General features: G+C 38.8%; 1 protein-coding gene across 2 annotated transcripts in view; it reads left to right on the top strand.

Moving 5' to 3' along the window:
- The window catches only part of LOC126198467 (stromal interaction molecule homolog), a 145,562-nt gene that overhangs the window by 20,941 nt on the left and 110,567 nt on the right, over positions 1-14,054 (top strand). For both annotated transcript variants that reach the window (XM_049934811.1, XM_049934812.1), the window contains exons 4-10: positions 5,527-5,639; positions 11,975-12,090; positions 12,170-12,339; positions 12,423-12,575; positions 12,663-12,830; positions 12,914-13,014; positions 13,099-13,271. In XM_049934811.1, coding sequence (XP_049790768.1) covers positions 5,527-5,639; positions 11,975-12,090; positions 12,170-12,339; positions 12,423-12,575; positions 12,663-12,830; positions 12,914-13,014; positions 13,099-13,271 — 994 coding nt within the window. The remainder of the gene's footprint in view (positions 1-5,526; positions 5,640-11,974; positions 12,091-12,169; positions 12,340-12,422; positions 12,576-12,662; positions 12,831-12,913; positions 13,015-13,098; positions 13,272-14,054) is intronic.

Raw genomic sequence — 14,054 nt, 5'->3', positions numbered from 1 at the left:
CCAATTGTGTTGCTGCCTGCTTACTAACCTGGAAAACAATTGGGTTAAATACACCCTCATTTATGTGATCATTCCGTGCGTACAAACATCATACTTCACATCTGTCATATGCCTGAACTTCGCAGACATACTGCTCAGGCATAGTTAGTCTTTGTCAGAATAAGTGTTTTATATATATGGGATTCAACCGCTTTCGAGGCGTTTCTTACTGAATTGAACATGTGCTTTAATATTAACTAAGGTTTTGCTGTTATTTAAAAATCTAAAGAATGTCTTTCCTGCCTAACTTGGTATGCTTGCATCTGCCTTGAGTACCCACTTTTGTGGTCAGAAGCATTCTGTCATTGATTTTTCTTTTACATAGGGAAAGCAAGGGTCATTCTTTAAATATCATAGAAGGGGCTAAAATTATGCGATCTATTAGTTGTTTTCCACACCAAACCCTAACTGAACAAATGGGGCACCATAGCCTTATGGAAGTTAGTTGATGTAATACTGAGTTGTTCTTTTACCTAGTCCCCTTCTTTCCTCCAGGGTCTTCACATTTCCCATTTCCTCCTCTTCTGTCCCTCACCCCCCCCCCCCCTCTCAACCCAACCTTCTAAAACAGAAACACAATTGTAAAACAGTTTTACAAAACAATGATTTTAGAATTTAAATTTTTTTTGTTTGTTTGTTTAGGAAACATTGTCAGCAGATCTGTCCCTTCACCATAATAGATGCACGTTTTAAGTCATGAACACCCATGGTTTAAGAGTTCTTTTTAGGTTAGCAAAACTTACGGGTGTTAATAATGAAAATAGATGTCAGCTGACATTTACCATTCATGCATTGCCCCAAAGACTCCAGATCACCAGCACATGCGCAAGCTGTCTATAGGCTAGCATATTAACTTTCATGCCATAAGTAAGAGACAGCATACAGTGATGTCCCCTGTTCCATGACTGCCTGTAGACTGGAGAAGTAATGTTTTTTTCATTTTCTATTTTTCTGTCAGTAAGCTATTTACGTGACACATTTTGGTCAGGTTACATAGAATCTCTCTGTTGTGCTGCAACTACTTCTTGTTTTTCACAAGCTCACCGCATATTAGGTCTTAATAGTTTTTCATAATAATTTCGGCTTAGCAGTGGATCACTACTATATAATTTGTTTACGTCCTATCCACCATATTGGATTAGAATGCATGCATCCAGCTATTTTATTTTATGACTTACCACCTTCTAGTGGTGTTTTATTTGGACAGACAACAAATATTGGGCACGAAGTTCCAAGCTTTTCAGCTCAATTGATTTAGGTACCCAAATACAAATAGTGTAACATTCTTATGTAAAAGCTTTTAAAAGTTTTTAAAAAGATCTATTTTATGGTTTTTTAGAAGAGTATGATATCAGTTGATGCCTTAGAGTTGTTATTCCTTCTTGATTTATTGTTATGTAGATGTTCGCCTCAAGATGTGACTCCTAGTGCCATGAAACCGGTAGTGATCTAAAAATAAATGACTAAATACAGATCAAACAGTTTATTAATATCCAAGATGATTACTCACTCATAGCTGTGGTTGCCCTATCTACAAGGTTTTCTCCATATAAAAACAGTTCGCCAAAAATTGGTGAAGATTAGGATGAGAGAGACATTGAACATTTCTGGTTGTTTGCAGATTTGGTTGTTACATAACTGATGCATATTGGAATGAATTGTGTACAAATGTCATCAGAGAATAAATACAGAATGAGACGGTTGTAAGGATTCATATTAGATTAAACAAATATGGAAAATGGTACAGCGAATACTGTTTTAAGGATCCACAGCTAAAGAAAAACCAAAGAAAACCTGCTTAATGTGTTGAACGCCATATAGAGTCATAAACACAGTCAAAACACTGTAGCTCAAACTATTTCAGTATTTGTAATCCACCCAAGGGTTTTAAATTGTCATAAACTCAAATTATTTATAATGCTTGATCTTTTCCGATGAAGCTGAATCATAAAATCTCTATTAAGAGATAGTGGAATGAATTACGGCATTTTACACTATAAGAAAATGATACTTACACTCCTGGAAATGGAAAAAAGAACACATTGACACCGGTGTGTCAGACCCACCATACTTGCTCCGGACACTGCGAGAGGGCTGCACAAGCAATGATCATACGCACGGCACAGCGGACACACCAGGACCCGCGGTGTTGGCCGTCGAATGGCGCTAGCTGCGCAGCATTTGTGCACCGCCGCCGTCAGTGTCAGCCAGTTTGCCGTGGCATAGGGAGCTCCATCGCAGTCTTTAACACTGGTAGCATGCCGCGACAGCGTGGACGTGAACCGTATGTGCAGTTGACGGACTTTGAGCGAGGGCGTATAGTGGGCATGCGGGAGGCCGGGTGGACGTACCGCCGAATTGCTCAACACGTGGGGCGTGAGGTCTCCACAGTACATCGATGTTGTCGCCAGTGGTCGGCGGAAGGTGCACGTGCCCGTCGACCTGGGACCGGACCGCAGCGACGCACGGATGCATGCCAAGACCGTAGGATCCTACGCAGTGCCGTAGGGGACCGCACCGCCACTTCCCAGCAAATTAGGGACACTGTTGCTCCTGGGGTATCGGCGAGGACCATTCGTAACCGTATCCATGAAGCTGGGCTACGGTCCCGCACACCGTTAGGCCGTCTTCTGCTCACGCCCCAACATCGTGCAGCCCGCCTCCAGTGGTGTCGCGACAGGCGTGAATGGAGGGATGAATGGAGACGTGTCGTCTTCAGCGATGAGAGTCGCTTCTGCCTTGGTGCCAATGATGGTCGTATGCGTGTTTGGCGCCGTGCAGGTGAGCGCCACAATCAGGACTGCATACGACCGAGGCACACAGGGCCAACACCCGGCATCATGGTGTGGGGAGCGATCTCCTACACTGGCCGTACACCACTGGTGATCGTCGAGGGGACACTGAATAGTGCACGGTACATCCAAACCGTCATCGAACCCATCGTTCTACCATTCCTAGACCGGCAAGGGAACTTGCTGTTCCAACAGGACAATGCACGTCCGCATGTATCCCGTGCCACCCAACGTGCTCTAGAAGCTGTAAGTCAACTACCCTGGCCAGCAAGATCTCCGGATCTGTCCCCCATTGAGCATGTTTGGGACTGGATGAAGCGTCGTCTCACGCGGTCTGCACGTCCAGCACGAACGCTGGTCCAACTGAGGCGCCAGGTGGAAATGGAATGGCAAGCCGTTCCACAGGACTACATCCAGCATCTCTACGATCGTCTCCATGGGAGAATAGAAGCTTGCATTGCTGCGAAAGGTGGATATACACTGTACTAGTGCCGACATTGTGCATGCTCTGTTGCCTGTGTCTATGTGCCTGTGGTTCTGTCAGTGTGATCATGTGATGTATCTGACCCCAGGAATGTGTCAATAAAGTTTCCCCTTCCTGGGACAATGAATTCACGGTGTTCTTATTTCAATTTCCAGGAGTGTAGTTGTCACACAACATATATTCTCAATATGTTTACTGTGTAAAACAGTATGATTCGTGGTGGTTATTAATGGCGCTTTTATTTTTTAGTTCCAAAATACAAGAATATGAGTAATTTTAAATTGTGTTACCGTATTTACTCGAATGTAAGCCGCACTCGAATCTAAGCCGCACCTGAAAAATGAGACTCGAAATAAAGGAAAAATAATTTCCCGAATCTAAGCCGCACCTGAAATTTGAGACTCGAAATTCAAGGGGAGAGAAAAGTTTTAGGCCGCACCTCCAAATCGAAACAAAGTTGGTCCATTGTAATATGAGACACAATTTAGGTCGAATGAAAGACGATACAGCTACAGTAGTTTGGTTCGAGTCGTAAGCTTAGCAGTTAAGCTTTACCAGGTAGCCATTGCTATGCGTCAGGCGCTCCGTCCGTATTTATACGGGTACCCTTCCTTTTTCACGTGCTTCGTTTGGATTGAATCGATTGCTTATTTTGCTTTGATCTGATAAGTGCCGTTTTCTTTGTTATAGGTGTTTGTCACTCTAAGCTGAAAATGCATTACTGTACTGTGTCATGCATTGTTTGTCACATTTTGATAGTGCGTGTTTACGGCCTGTCGCCGCTCGCGGCATGACTTGCTTTTGCGCGCGCTACCGCCGCTTAAAAAAAAGAGGAATCGTCTCATTAGCGAAACAATGGCAAGAGACTGCTATTTGTTGTCACTTACACTGCTGCTTTCTTTGATAATGATCAACAAGAACCAAATAATAGACTGCGTATTATAGAACATGTTCTGAACGAGAGTTCAGAGAAAATTTTTCTCCGTTTGCAAATCTTTGCGGCCGCTTCTTTAGTACATCAAATTCTGCACAGAAATTAGTCATCTTACATTTAAAATCTAGTCACTTGCCGTGCTTCATTTCTGACTGTATCAATATTAGGCATAAGAATAATACGAATATAAACATGACACGATACGATTATTCTTCCGCATTTGCTGTTATCTCACTCTAGTTTCGTAGTTTATTAGGCAGACAGGATTTAAATGAGATAGCAGCAAACACGAAAGAATACATGGCAAAATGTTTATATTCGTATTATTCTTATGGTGAAGAGAATAGTGCATGTGATTCACATTTCATCAGGTTCCTATTAGCAACCATCTCTTCTCACAGGTAGTAAAAAACTCGGAACGTAGAGTTGGCCATATTGACAAACATCCCAAACAGTCTTGCCAGTCGGATTTTCGTAGTACATTGAAATTCTGCTACATTCGAAGATGAACAATACGGAATTTGTATTTACTTCGTTGGATAATGTATGAAAATGCAGTGGTCGAAACTCGGGGCGGAGAAAAAAAACAAGCTCGTCTTCTACCTTTTTTTAAAATTTATTTACTGATGCAGAGGTTTTGGCGCCAGTATTTATCTTTGTGCCCACACAGCATGTTTGTGTAGAGCTACATATATTCGACGGCAGAAGTTAGTTGTTGCGGCACCTACCAACATTTTTCAGAACTTCCGCTTGCTTTGCACTCGATTCTAAGCCGCAGGCGGTTTTTTGGATTACAAAAACTGGAAAAAAAGTGCGGCTTAGATTCGAGTAAATACGGATATTTAGTTGTCACACAACATATATTCTCAATATGTTTACTGTGCAAAACAGTATGATTCGTGGTGGTTATTAATGGCGCTTTTATTTTTTAGTTCCAAAATACAAGAATATGAGTAATTTTAAATTGTGTTAATTAATCATTTCATGCCTTGTGCCAGTTCAAACTAAAGTACTGAATCCAGTCATTCATTTAACTGTTACATTCCTAATAATAGCTATGAATGTGTGCTATGTGCTGTAATGTGTTGTGCAGTAATGTTGTTTTCATTCTTAAATACAAGTTGACCTAAGAGCTTTTGAGTTTGAAACAATGAAAGTACGCTGAATGTAGGAAGAATGGTGGTTTTGACCTTGAGAAAATGCAGTTTCATTTGTCATGCCAGTTCATTTTCTCACAAGTTGTGCAACTCTAATGTGAGTGGTAACATTCCCTTTAGGTTCATAACTGGACTGCAGAACAAACTGCTGAGTGGTTAGCAACAAACGTTGAGTTACCACAGTACATTCCAACATTTATCGTGAACAGAGTTACAGGAGCAACTCTGCCAAGGTATGCTGAAATGAGACTTATATATTAGAGCTGCAAATTTTAAATGTATTATTCAAGCTAAATCTCTCTCTCTCTCTCTCTCTCTCTCTCTCTCTCTGTCTCTCTCTCTCTGTGTGTGTGTGTGTGTGTGTGTGTGTGTGTGTGTGTGTGTTTGAGATCTTTGATTCAGTAAAGTTTAAACATTTGTTTCCTGTGTTGAAAGTGGTCATTTAAAAATTGGCATCAGATAGTTTACCTGTTGTATAAGATTCTAATTTTATAAACATATAGGTATAAAAAGTAGATAGCTGTCAGTTTCCGGAATACTTAGTAAGAAGATTCTATTGGCCATGCAGTATGTGTATCTAACAAACTTCTCTCTGCAGTTTCAATATCAGAGGTATGAGTAACAAACATAAGTAATGATGGATTCAAAGTAATTGGCATTAGGAGCACATAAAGGCTGTTTCATTATTTTATACCAACACTCCCATAGCATGTCTTTTAAATTAGCGGCAGTGTTGTGTACATTTTTCACAAAATGTTAATGCTATTTGGAAAGAAAAGAAAGTTAGTAACTATTGCAAGAAATGGAAACGAATAAAATCTCAGTAAATCACCACCCCACTGCAGTATCCTGTTACACAGGAGACTGATTTTTAGTGTTCCTGTATGGCAGTTGTAGTGTCTTCTGGGGAAGGCCACTTTCTCACCGCGAGTGCTGCTCACTCTCCAGCTTGTAGATAGACCACTATTTGATCACACCGTCTCTTTTTCCATTTGCAAATTGTACATGGAAATGACAGTAGTCATTAAACCTCCATATTGGCTATAATTCCTTCAACTTTCTCATTGTGGTCATTTTGTGATATGTAAGAGCGAGAAAATACAGGACAAGTCGGAAACGACTGTACACCTTTGGAATGATATAGAAATTTATTGAGATAACTTACAGAATCGGTAGATGGGTCATTTTGTTGCACACAGCCTCAGGTTTGATTCGCATAGTGAATCCGTACACGATTCCGCCACCGGGAGTGCCAGCATTGCGCATATTTAAAATGGCTGCTTTCACAAGTACAAAAGTGTACTTTCTGTGTGTTTTGATGTCATGAAATGAACTCTGCAACAACAGATTCATGAATATTACTGAAATGGGATGGTTTTCTATGTGGACTGGCCGCGAAGGGCCAGTTGCTTGGCCACATCGCACCCCAGAATTCATGCCAATGGATTTCTTTATTTGGGGTTTATTAAAGACCGTGTGTGTTTTCCTTCTGTAGCAAACAATATAGTCAAACTGCAAAATCAAATCTATGCTGCTATTGCACAAGTTATGCCCAATTTGCTGCAACGAGTGTGGGAAGAAATTGATACCGGTGGTATGTTTGCTGCATCACAAATGGTGGTCACATCAAACCAAAATGACACTTTCATGTGAAACTTGAGGTTGTTTGCTACAAAATGACATCTTCCAATTCTATAAGTTATCTCTATAAGTTTCTACTTCATTCCAAAGTTCCTCTTTGACTTGCTCTGTAATAGTGCCTATGTCTGCAGTGCTGTAAATCACATGGAGGAGCATAGCTAGCTGAGTTTGCAAGATCTCTTTTTGTGTATCTGGATTGATTTTTATAAAGGAAATTTTTGTTCTAAAAATATGCCATAGTACATGAGCATAAAACATCTTAGCAAGATGTATGAGACAGGTGAAATACCCTCAGACTTCAAGAATAATATAATAATTCCAATCCCAAAGAAAGCATGTGTTGACAGATGTGCAAATTTTAATGTGCAAAGATGTGCAAAGTTTAATAAGTCAGGGCTGCAAAATACTAACGTGAATTCTTTATAGGCGAATGGAAAAACCGGTAGAAGCTGACCTCGGGGAAGATCAGTTTGGATTGCGTAGAAATGTTGGAACACGCGAGGCAATACTGACCCTACGACTTATCTTAGAAAATAGATTAAGGAAAGACAAACCTATGTTTCTAGCATTTGTGGACTTAGAGAAAGCTTTTGACAATGTTGACTGGACTACTGTCTTTCAAATTCTGAAGGTGACAGGGGTAAAACACAGGGAACAAAAGGCTATTTACAATTTGTACAGAAACCGGATGGCAGTTATAAGAGTCGAGGGGCATGAAAGTGAAGCAGCGGTTGGGAAGGGAGTGAGACAGGGTTGTAGCCTGTCCCCGATGTTATTCAATCAGTATATTGAGCAAGCAGTTAAGGAAACAAAAGAAAAATTCGGAGTAGGACTTAAAATCCATGGAGAAGAAATAAAAACTTTGAGGTTTGCCGATGACATTGTAATTCTGTCAGACACAGCAAAGGACTTGGAAGAGCAGCTGAACGGAATGGACAGTGTCTTGAAAGGAGGATATAAGATGATCAACAGAAGCAAAACAAAGATAATGGAATGTAGTCGAATTAAGTCGAGTGATGCTGAGGGAATTAGATTAGGAAATGAGACACTTAAAGTAGTAAAGGAGTTTTGCTATTTGGGGAGCAAAATAACTGATGATGGTCAAAGTAGAGAGGCTGTAAAATGTAGACTGGCAATGGCAAGGAAAGCGTTTCTGAAGAAGAGAAATTTGTTAACATTGAGTATAGATTTAAGTGTCAGGAAGTCGTTTCTGAAAGTATTTGTATGGAGTGTGGCCATGTATGGAAGTGAAATGTGGACGATAAATAATTTAGACAAGAAGAGAATAGAAGCTTTCGAAATGTGGTGCTACAGAAGAATGCTGAAGATAAGATGTGTAGATCACATAACTAATGAGGAAGTATTGAATAGAATTGGGGAGAAGAGAAGTTTGTGGCACAACTTGACTAGAAGAAGGGATCGGTTGGTAGGACATGTTCTGAGGCATCCAGGGATCACCAATTTGGTATTGGAGGGCAGTGTGGAGGGTAAAAATCATAGAGGGAGACCAAGAGATGAATACACTAAGCAGATTCAGAAGGATGTAGGTTGCAGCAGGTACTGGGAGATGAAGTTTGCACAGGATAGAGTAGCATGGAGAGCTGCATCAAACAATTCTCTAGACTGAAGACCACAACAACAACAAAACATCTTTAATTCTAAAACTGATAGACGTCAGTGAAATAGGCATCTGGTGCTCCTCTGCACTTCTTTAAAATGTGTATTACCTGCACTTACACTTTTACTTCAGTACCCTGGAATAAATTGTTCTTTCACATAATCCAGGTAGAATCACACGGGTATCTCGTCTGATCCAGGAACCTTACCACTACTATGAAGTTGTGATTGCTTTTCTGTTCAGTAATCACTTCTCCCAATATTTGCCACTTTGGTGTTCATGCAATGATTGAAAGGAGGGAGCATATTAAATATCTACTCTGCTGGAACTGTTTTGGAAGACCAGATTCAGTATTTCAGCCCACTGTCTGTCATCATCCATTTCTCTGGTCATTGTGGTCAGTGATTGACTTAAATAGATGATTTTGAACAAATCTTCATAGTGTTTTTAGTCAGGTAGTTTGGCAATATTTTATTTTCAGTCATTGAAAACTTCTGTCTGTGCTCTTCCTTGTACTCATTTTTGATTTGTCCAATCCCCCGCTCCCCCCCACATGTTGACTTCTCTTAAATCTGTGATGCTATTTTTGTTGACACAGGTAGATCCATGTTGACTCTTTAGCATCCCAGAACCTTGCTCATAACATACTTGTCTAAGGTGTACTGAACAATGCCTTGAATTTTACCCATTTGTGCTCCACATCTTTATCTCCAGCACTGGATATTTGGTGTTGGTTACTCACTCTGTAATTTGCATCTTGTTGCAAAAATGTTTTATTACCTTCCATAATAATCCTTATAACACGTGTGGTCCACATTATAACTGCTTAATTTATTTGGTAAGACTTCAGCTTGTTTATTGATTCCAAATTTAATGTGAAGCTTTAACCTCAAGGACTTCTTCAAATAGTTGACTATTACTAAGTATTGAAGACTTGTGGCAGTTCCCCCCTCCCCCCCTCCCCCTTCGCGAAGTGTGCCATTTGCAGTTTGAACTCATTACATGAAAATCATGTATCTAGGATAATTGAAAACCTTTACAGAAGAACTGGGCCTATTTTTTGCCATTGCCATTGCTGTGTATTAGTGGTGTCTTTGTGGGGGGGGGGGGGGGGGTATTAGTTGAAAGTTGATTGCAGTAGAAGTGCGGAATTAGTTTGAAATTGAGAAATTGCATTGATGAAAGATCTTGTACTTTGTGTAAGTGTGGTAATAAAATTGAATGTTATTCCAGCAATGTTCTCTGTTTGCTTACACCAGTGAGTGTTTATGGCTGTACTCTTTTAATTATTTTTATTACATCCAGGACTTCACAATGTAGTATTTATATATACAGTAGTTTTAATAACACTGGACAAACATTCAGTTGATTATGATAGGACTTCACAATGTAGTATTTATATATACAGTAGTTTTGATAACACTGGACAAACATTCAGTTGATTATGATAGGACTTCACAATGTAGTATTTATATATACAGTAGTTTTAATAACACTGGACAAACATTCAGTTGATTATGATAGGACTTCACAATGTAGTATTTATATATACAGTAGTTTTAATAACACTGGACAAACATTCAGTTGATTATGATATTCATTTTTCATTTATTTGGTGAGCTTAGATTTGAATGCTCATGATGGATTATGGATGATGCTGTAGCCATTCCCCCCCCCCCCCCCTCCTGCTGTACTATAGTGAGCCACCACCCTGTGTAATGAAGAGGCTGTGACATGAGATTGCAGCCTGTTGTCACCACTCAATGCCATAAGTTGCTAACCAATGACCATTAACACTTAAGCATAGGGCACAGGAAACCCTCATATGCATTTCTTAGCTGGCCATTGTGGCTGAGCGGTTGGCGCTTCAGTCCGTAACGATGCTGGTGCTACGGTCGCAGGTTCGAATCCTGCCTCAGGTATGGATGCGTATGATGTCATTAGGTTAGTTATGTTTAAGTAGTTCTACGTCTATGGGACTGATGATCTCTGATGTTAAGTCCCATAGTGCTCAGAGCCATTTGAACCTTTTTTTGCATTGCTTCTGCCAGCAGCCCAGACCTAAGATTTATTAACATCCATAGCTGAGCAGATCTTTGCATTCGCACTTCTTAAATGGCAACAGTAAAAGCTCTCTCCTATTGGTTTGAATAAATGAAGCCTTCTGAATACAAACGTCTTTTACACGAATTTGATAATTTCAGAATTTGCTAATGGCATTAGGAATGTTACTGTACCTTGTGTGTGCCTTTGTTGTTCAGTCAGTGACAACACTTGAAACTTATGAATTCAGGATCGTGATATGCATCAGAGTAACAGCTTTATCTACTGATACAGTGCTTATAATGAAGCAATATAATATTAAATTGGATGCTTGCAAACATCAGTCACTGCAAATTGTTCTACAGAATAGTAGAGATCACATCAGAAAAACTACGGTGTACCAGAAGTAAAGAGTTAAATGTACTTTCACCAGCAGAATAATTACTGATGCGCTTTCACACATTTAAAATGTCACATCCAGTAAAATTGCTGTTTCTCAGTGCCTTAGAGCCATGCAGTTAGTTTAGTCCTGATACCTCTCTAATGTCATAATCTCATAATAGATCTTTGTTTTCTGCATTCAAGGTTGTTTATCTTAAAAGGTATGTTTTCTTGCCTATATAACTTTTATAATGCAGCTATTATTGATCTTTTGTTAGATAGCTCGAACAAAAAGATTTCTGTTTTGCTTACTCAGTTCTGCCGCTTTATTCAGCATGACTGTATTGGTTTTAGTGGCACTAATTTTGTTAATGAGTCAACTAATTTCAAACCAATTCAGATACTATAGAAACCATTACATAGTTTATTTGTATAAAATCTTTTTTATGCAATTATGTTGCATCACAAATTAATCAGTTTCATCATATCTGCAATTTGTGTAGATTGTTTTGCTTTGTTCTCATTTTACTCTTTTATCACAGCACTTAATTTTAAGTGGGTCTAATTCACTACATTACGTTGTTGACTAGAATTTGAAAGAACATTTCTAAATATGCCACAGAGAGTAAGACTGTTCTTATTTTCTGTTAACTAAATTTGATGTTCAGTAAAGTGGACAGCAGTATGATAATGCTTCATGTGAATATATTTATCATTTAATTTATTTTTAAAGCATGTCAATCTCAACTGTTCAGTAAGCTCATTCTTTACATCTGTAAGACAACAATGCAGAAGAAGCACACGTAGGGTTGAAATCTTTCTATAGTATTGAAACTGTTATCATTTGAGTCTCAAAATTACTGTCATCAAATTTCTGTTTTACAGACTAGCAGCTAATAACATGCATTACTTAAGCAATGTTCTGGGAATTAAAGATCCCATTCACAAACAGAAAATTGCACTAAAAGCTATGGATGTTGTACTGTTTGGCCCACCGAAAGGTATTTACTTTTTTGTTGTGGAGATACAGAGCCCTTTGTAGTACTAATCATATAACTTAATATATCTATCTGTTTCTAGATTACAGCCATGGAACAAAGGACATCATCCTCATAACTCTTTTACTTGGAGCACTTATTGGATGTTATTATGCATATCATCAAAATAAGAACTCTAAGAAACATCTAAGACGCATGATGAAAGACATGGAGAGTCTCCATAAGGCAGAACTTGCATTGGATAAATTGCAGGTATGTTTTTATTCCCTAATTTTCAAGTCTTGAGTATGGTGACATATTAACCAAGTTTTAATTTTGAACTCTTAACTATTTAGAAAGAGCTTGAGCAAGCTAGGTTCGAACGGGCTTGTGTGACGACAGAGAAGCAGAATCTGGAAAAACAACTACTAGAACAAGGTTGTGATAATCCTGAGATGCGGACATCTTATTCTGATCTTGAGGTTTCACAACTGAAAGCTGAAATTGAGGTCAGTAGTTGGGATTTTCCTCTGACATTTTTGAAGCTTTGTTTTTGGTTGAAAATTTCACAAAAATGAAATATTTTACCTGTACAGATGTTGCGCAGAGAGCTTCAGAGAGCAGAAGGTGAATTAGAAGATCGATGTTGGTCACCTCCAGTAGGATTACAGCAGTGGTTACAACTTACTCATGAAATAGAAAATAAGGCTTACATTAAAAAAAAGCTTTCAGCAGAGAAGCAACTTCAGCAAGCAAGAGAAGCAGTAAGTTGAAAAATTTTAACCATTGTTTGTTGTAATGTGAAGAAGGAAGTGATGATAATTTTCTGTCTCAATTTTCTGTGCAGTGTGAGAAGCTTAGAAAGAAAAGATCAAGTTTGGTGGGAGCTTTTGTATCAACTCATGGGAAGTCTATAGATGATGTTGATAGAAGCATTGTGGAAGCAAGGTGAAGTAACGTTGTGTGTCTTATCATGAAACATTTATTCACAGAAGGCATTTAACAAATTTGTTCTATCTCACTTGTGTGCAGGACTGCCTTAAATGAAGTTACACAGGAGCTGAAAGAACGTGTCCACCGTTGGAAGCAAATTGAGCTGCTATGTGGTTTTAATATTATCAATAATAGTGGTCTCCAGTACCTGGAAAATGTTTTATATAGAGGAACAGCAAATGGAAAAGGAGGATCCAGTGGTGGGCTAAGGGGTGAGTTTTAGCTCAAACAAAAATCACATAAGTATATGTCCCATGTCTTGTCTTTCTTAGCTGCACAGCGCAGTATAGTTATTACTAACTTATCTGTTAGCAATTGAGTTTGCAATTATCCTTTGAACTTTTGAAAAAAAATTTTCACTTCAGTGCCTGCATTAAATGTGTGATCTGCCATGAACACACTTGGGCTCTGGAAAATTTTGTTATACAAAGTCGTTGCTTAATTTTTACATTTGTACCCATAAAGAAACTATAATGGATCACAGTTCACAATACTTAAAACGAATTGTATAAGTCAGTTGTTCTTAGATTAACACAAAAAATGGATTTGAAACAGTATGAACTTTAATGTCCACATAGTATAGATTATTTCAGAGTGAACAAAACTCAACTTGCACTAGCAAAATGTTGCGGATAAAGTTGAGGGTAATTGTAATTGCCAGATCACAACTTATTAAAACTAGAAAAGAATTGTTTTAATGGGTTTAGTTTTGTGCAAATACAGGATCAAAAGAAATAAATATTAAAGAAATGATCGTTGACATCCCCATTCTGCTGAAGTTCAAAATAATTGTATTGATCTGTTGGGTTGAGAAAAATTCCAGTGGTATGAATAACGATTGCAGCTAATAATTCCTGTAGGTGACTCATTCTTAATGGAAAAAAAGTTTCAGTAGAATAAGAAAACAAAATTGGATCTGTTTGCACTGAACAGTTAAGTATACAGTGTTTGACAGCAGCTAATAATGACGGAACATCTCTTACAAAAATGCTTTC

The sequence above is a fragment of the Schistocerca nitens genome, chromosome 8 (genome assembly GCF_023898315.1).
Source record: "Schistocerca nitens isolate TAMUIC-IGC-003100 chromosome 8, iqSchNite1.1, whole genome shotgun sequence".
Lineage (NCBI taxonomy): Eukaryota > Metazoa > Arthropoda > Insecta > Orthoptera > Acrididae > Schistocerca > Schistocerca nitens.
This window is presented reverse-complemented; position numbering and strand designations above follow the sequence as displayed.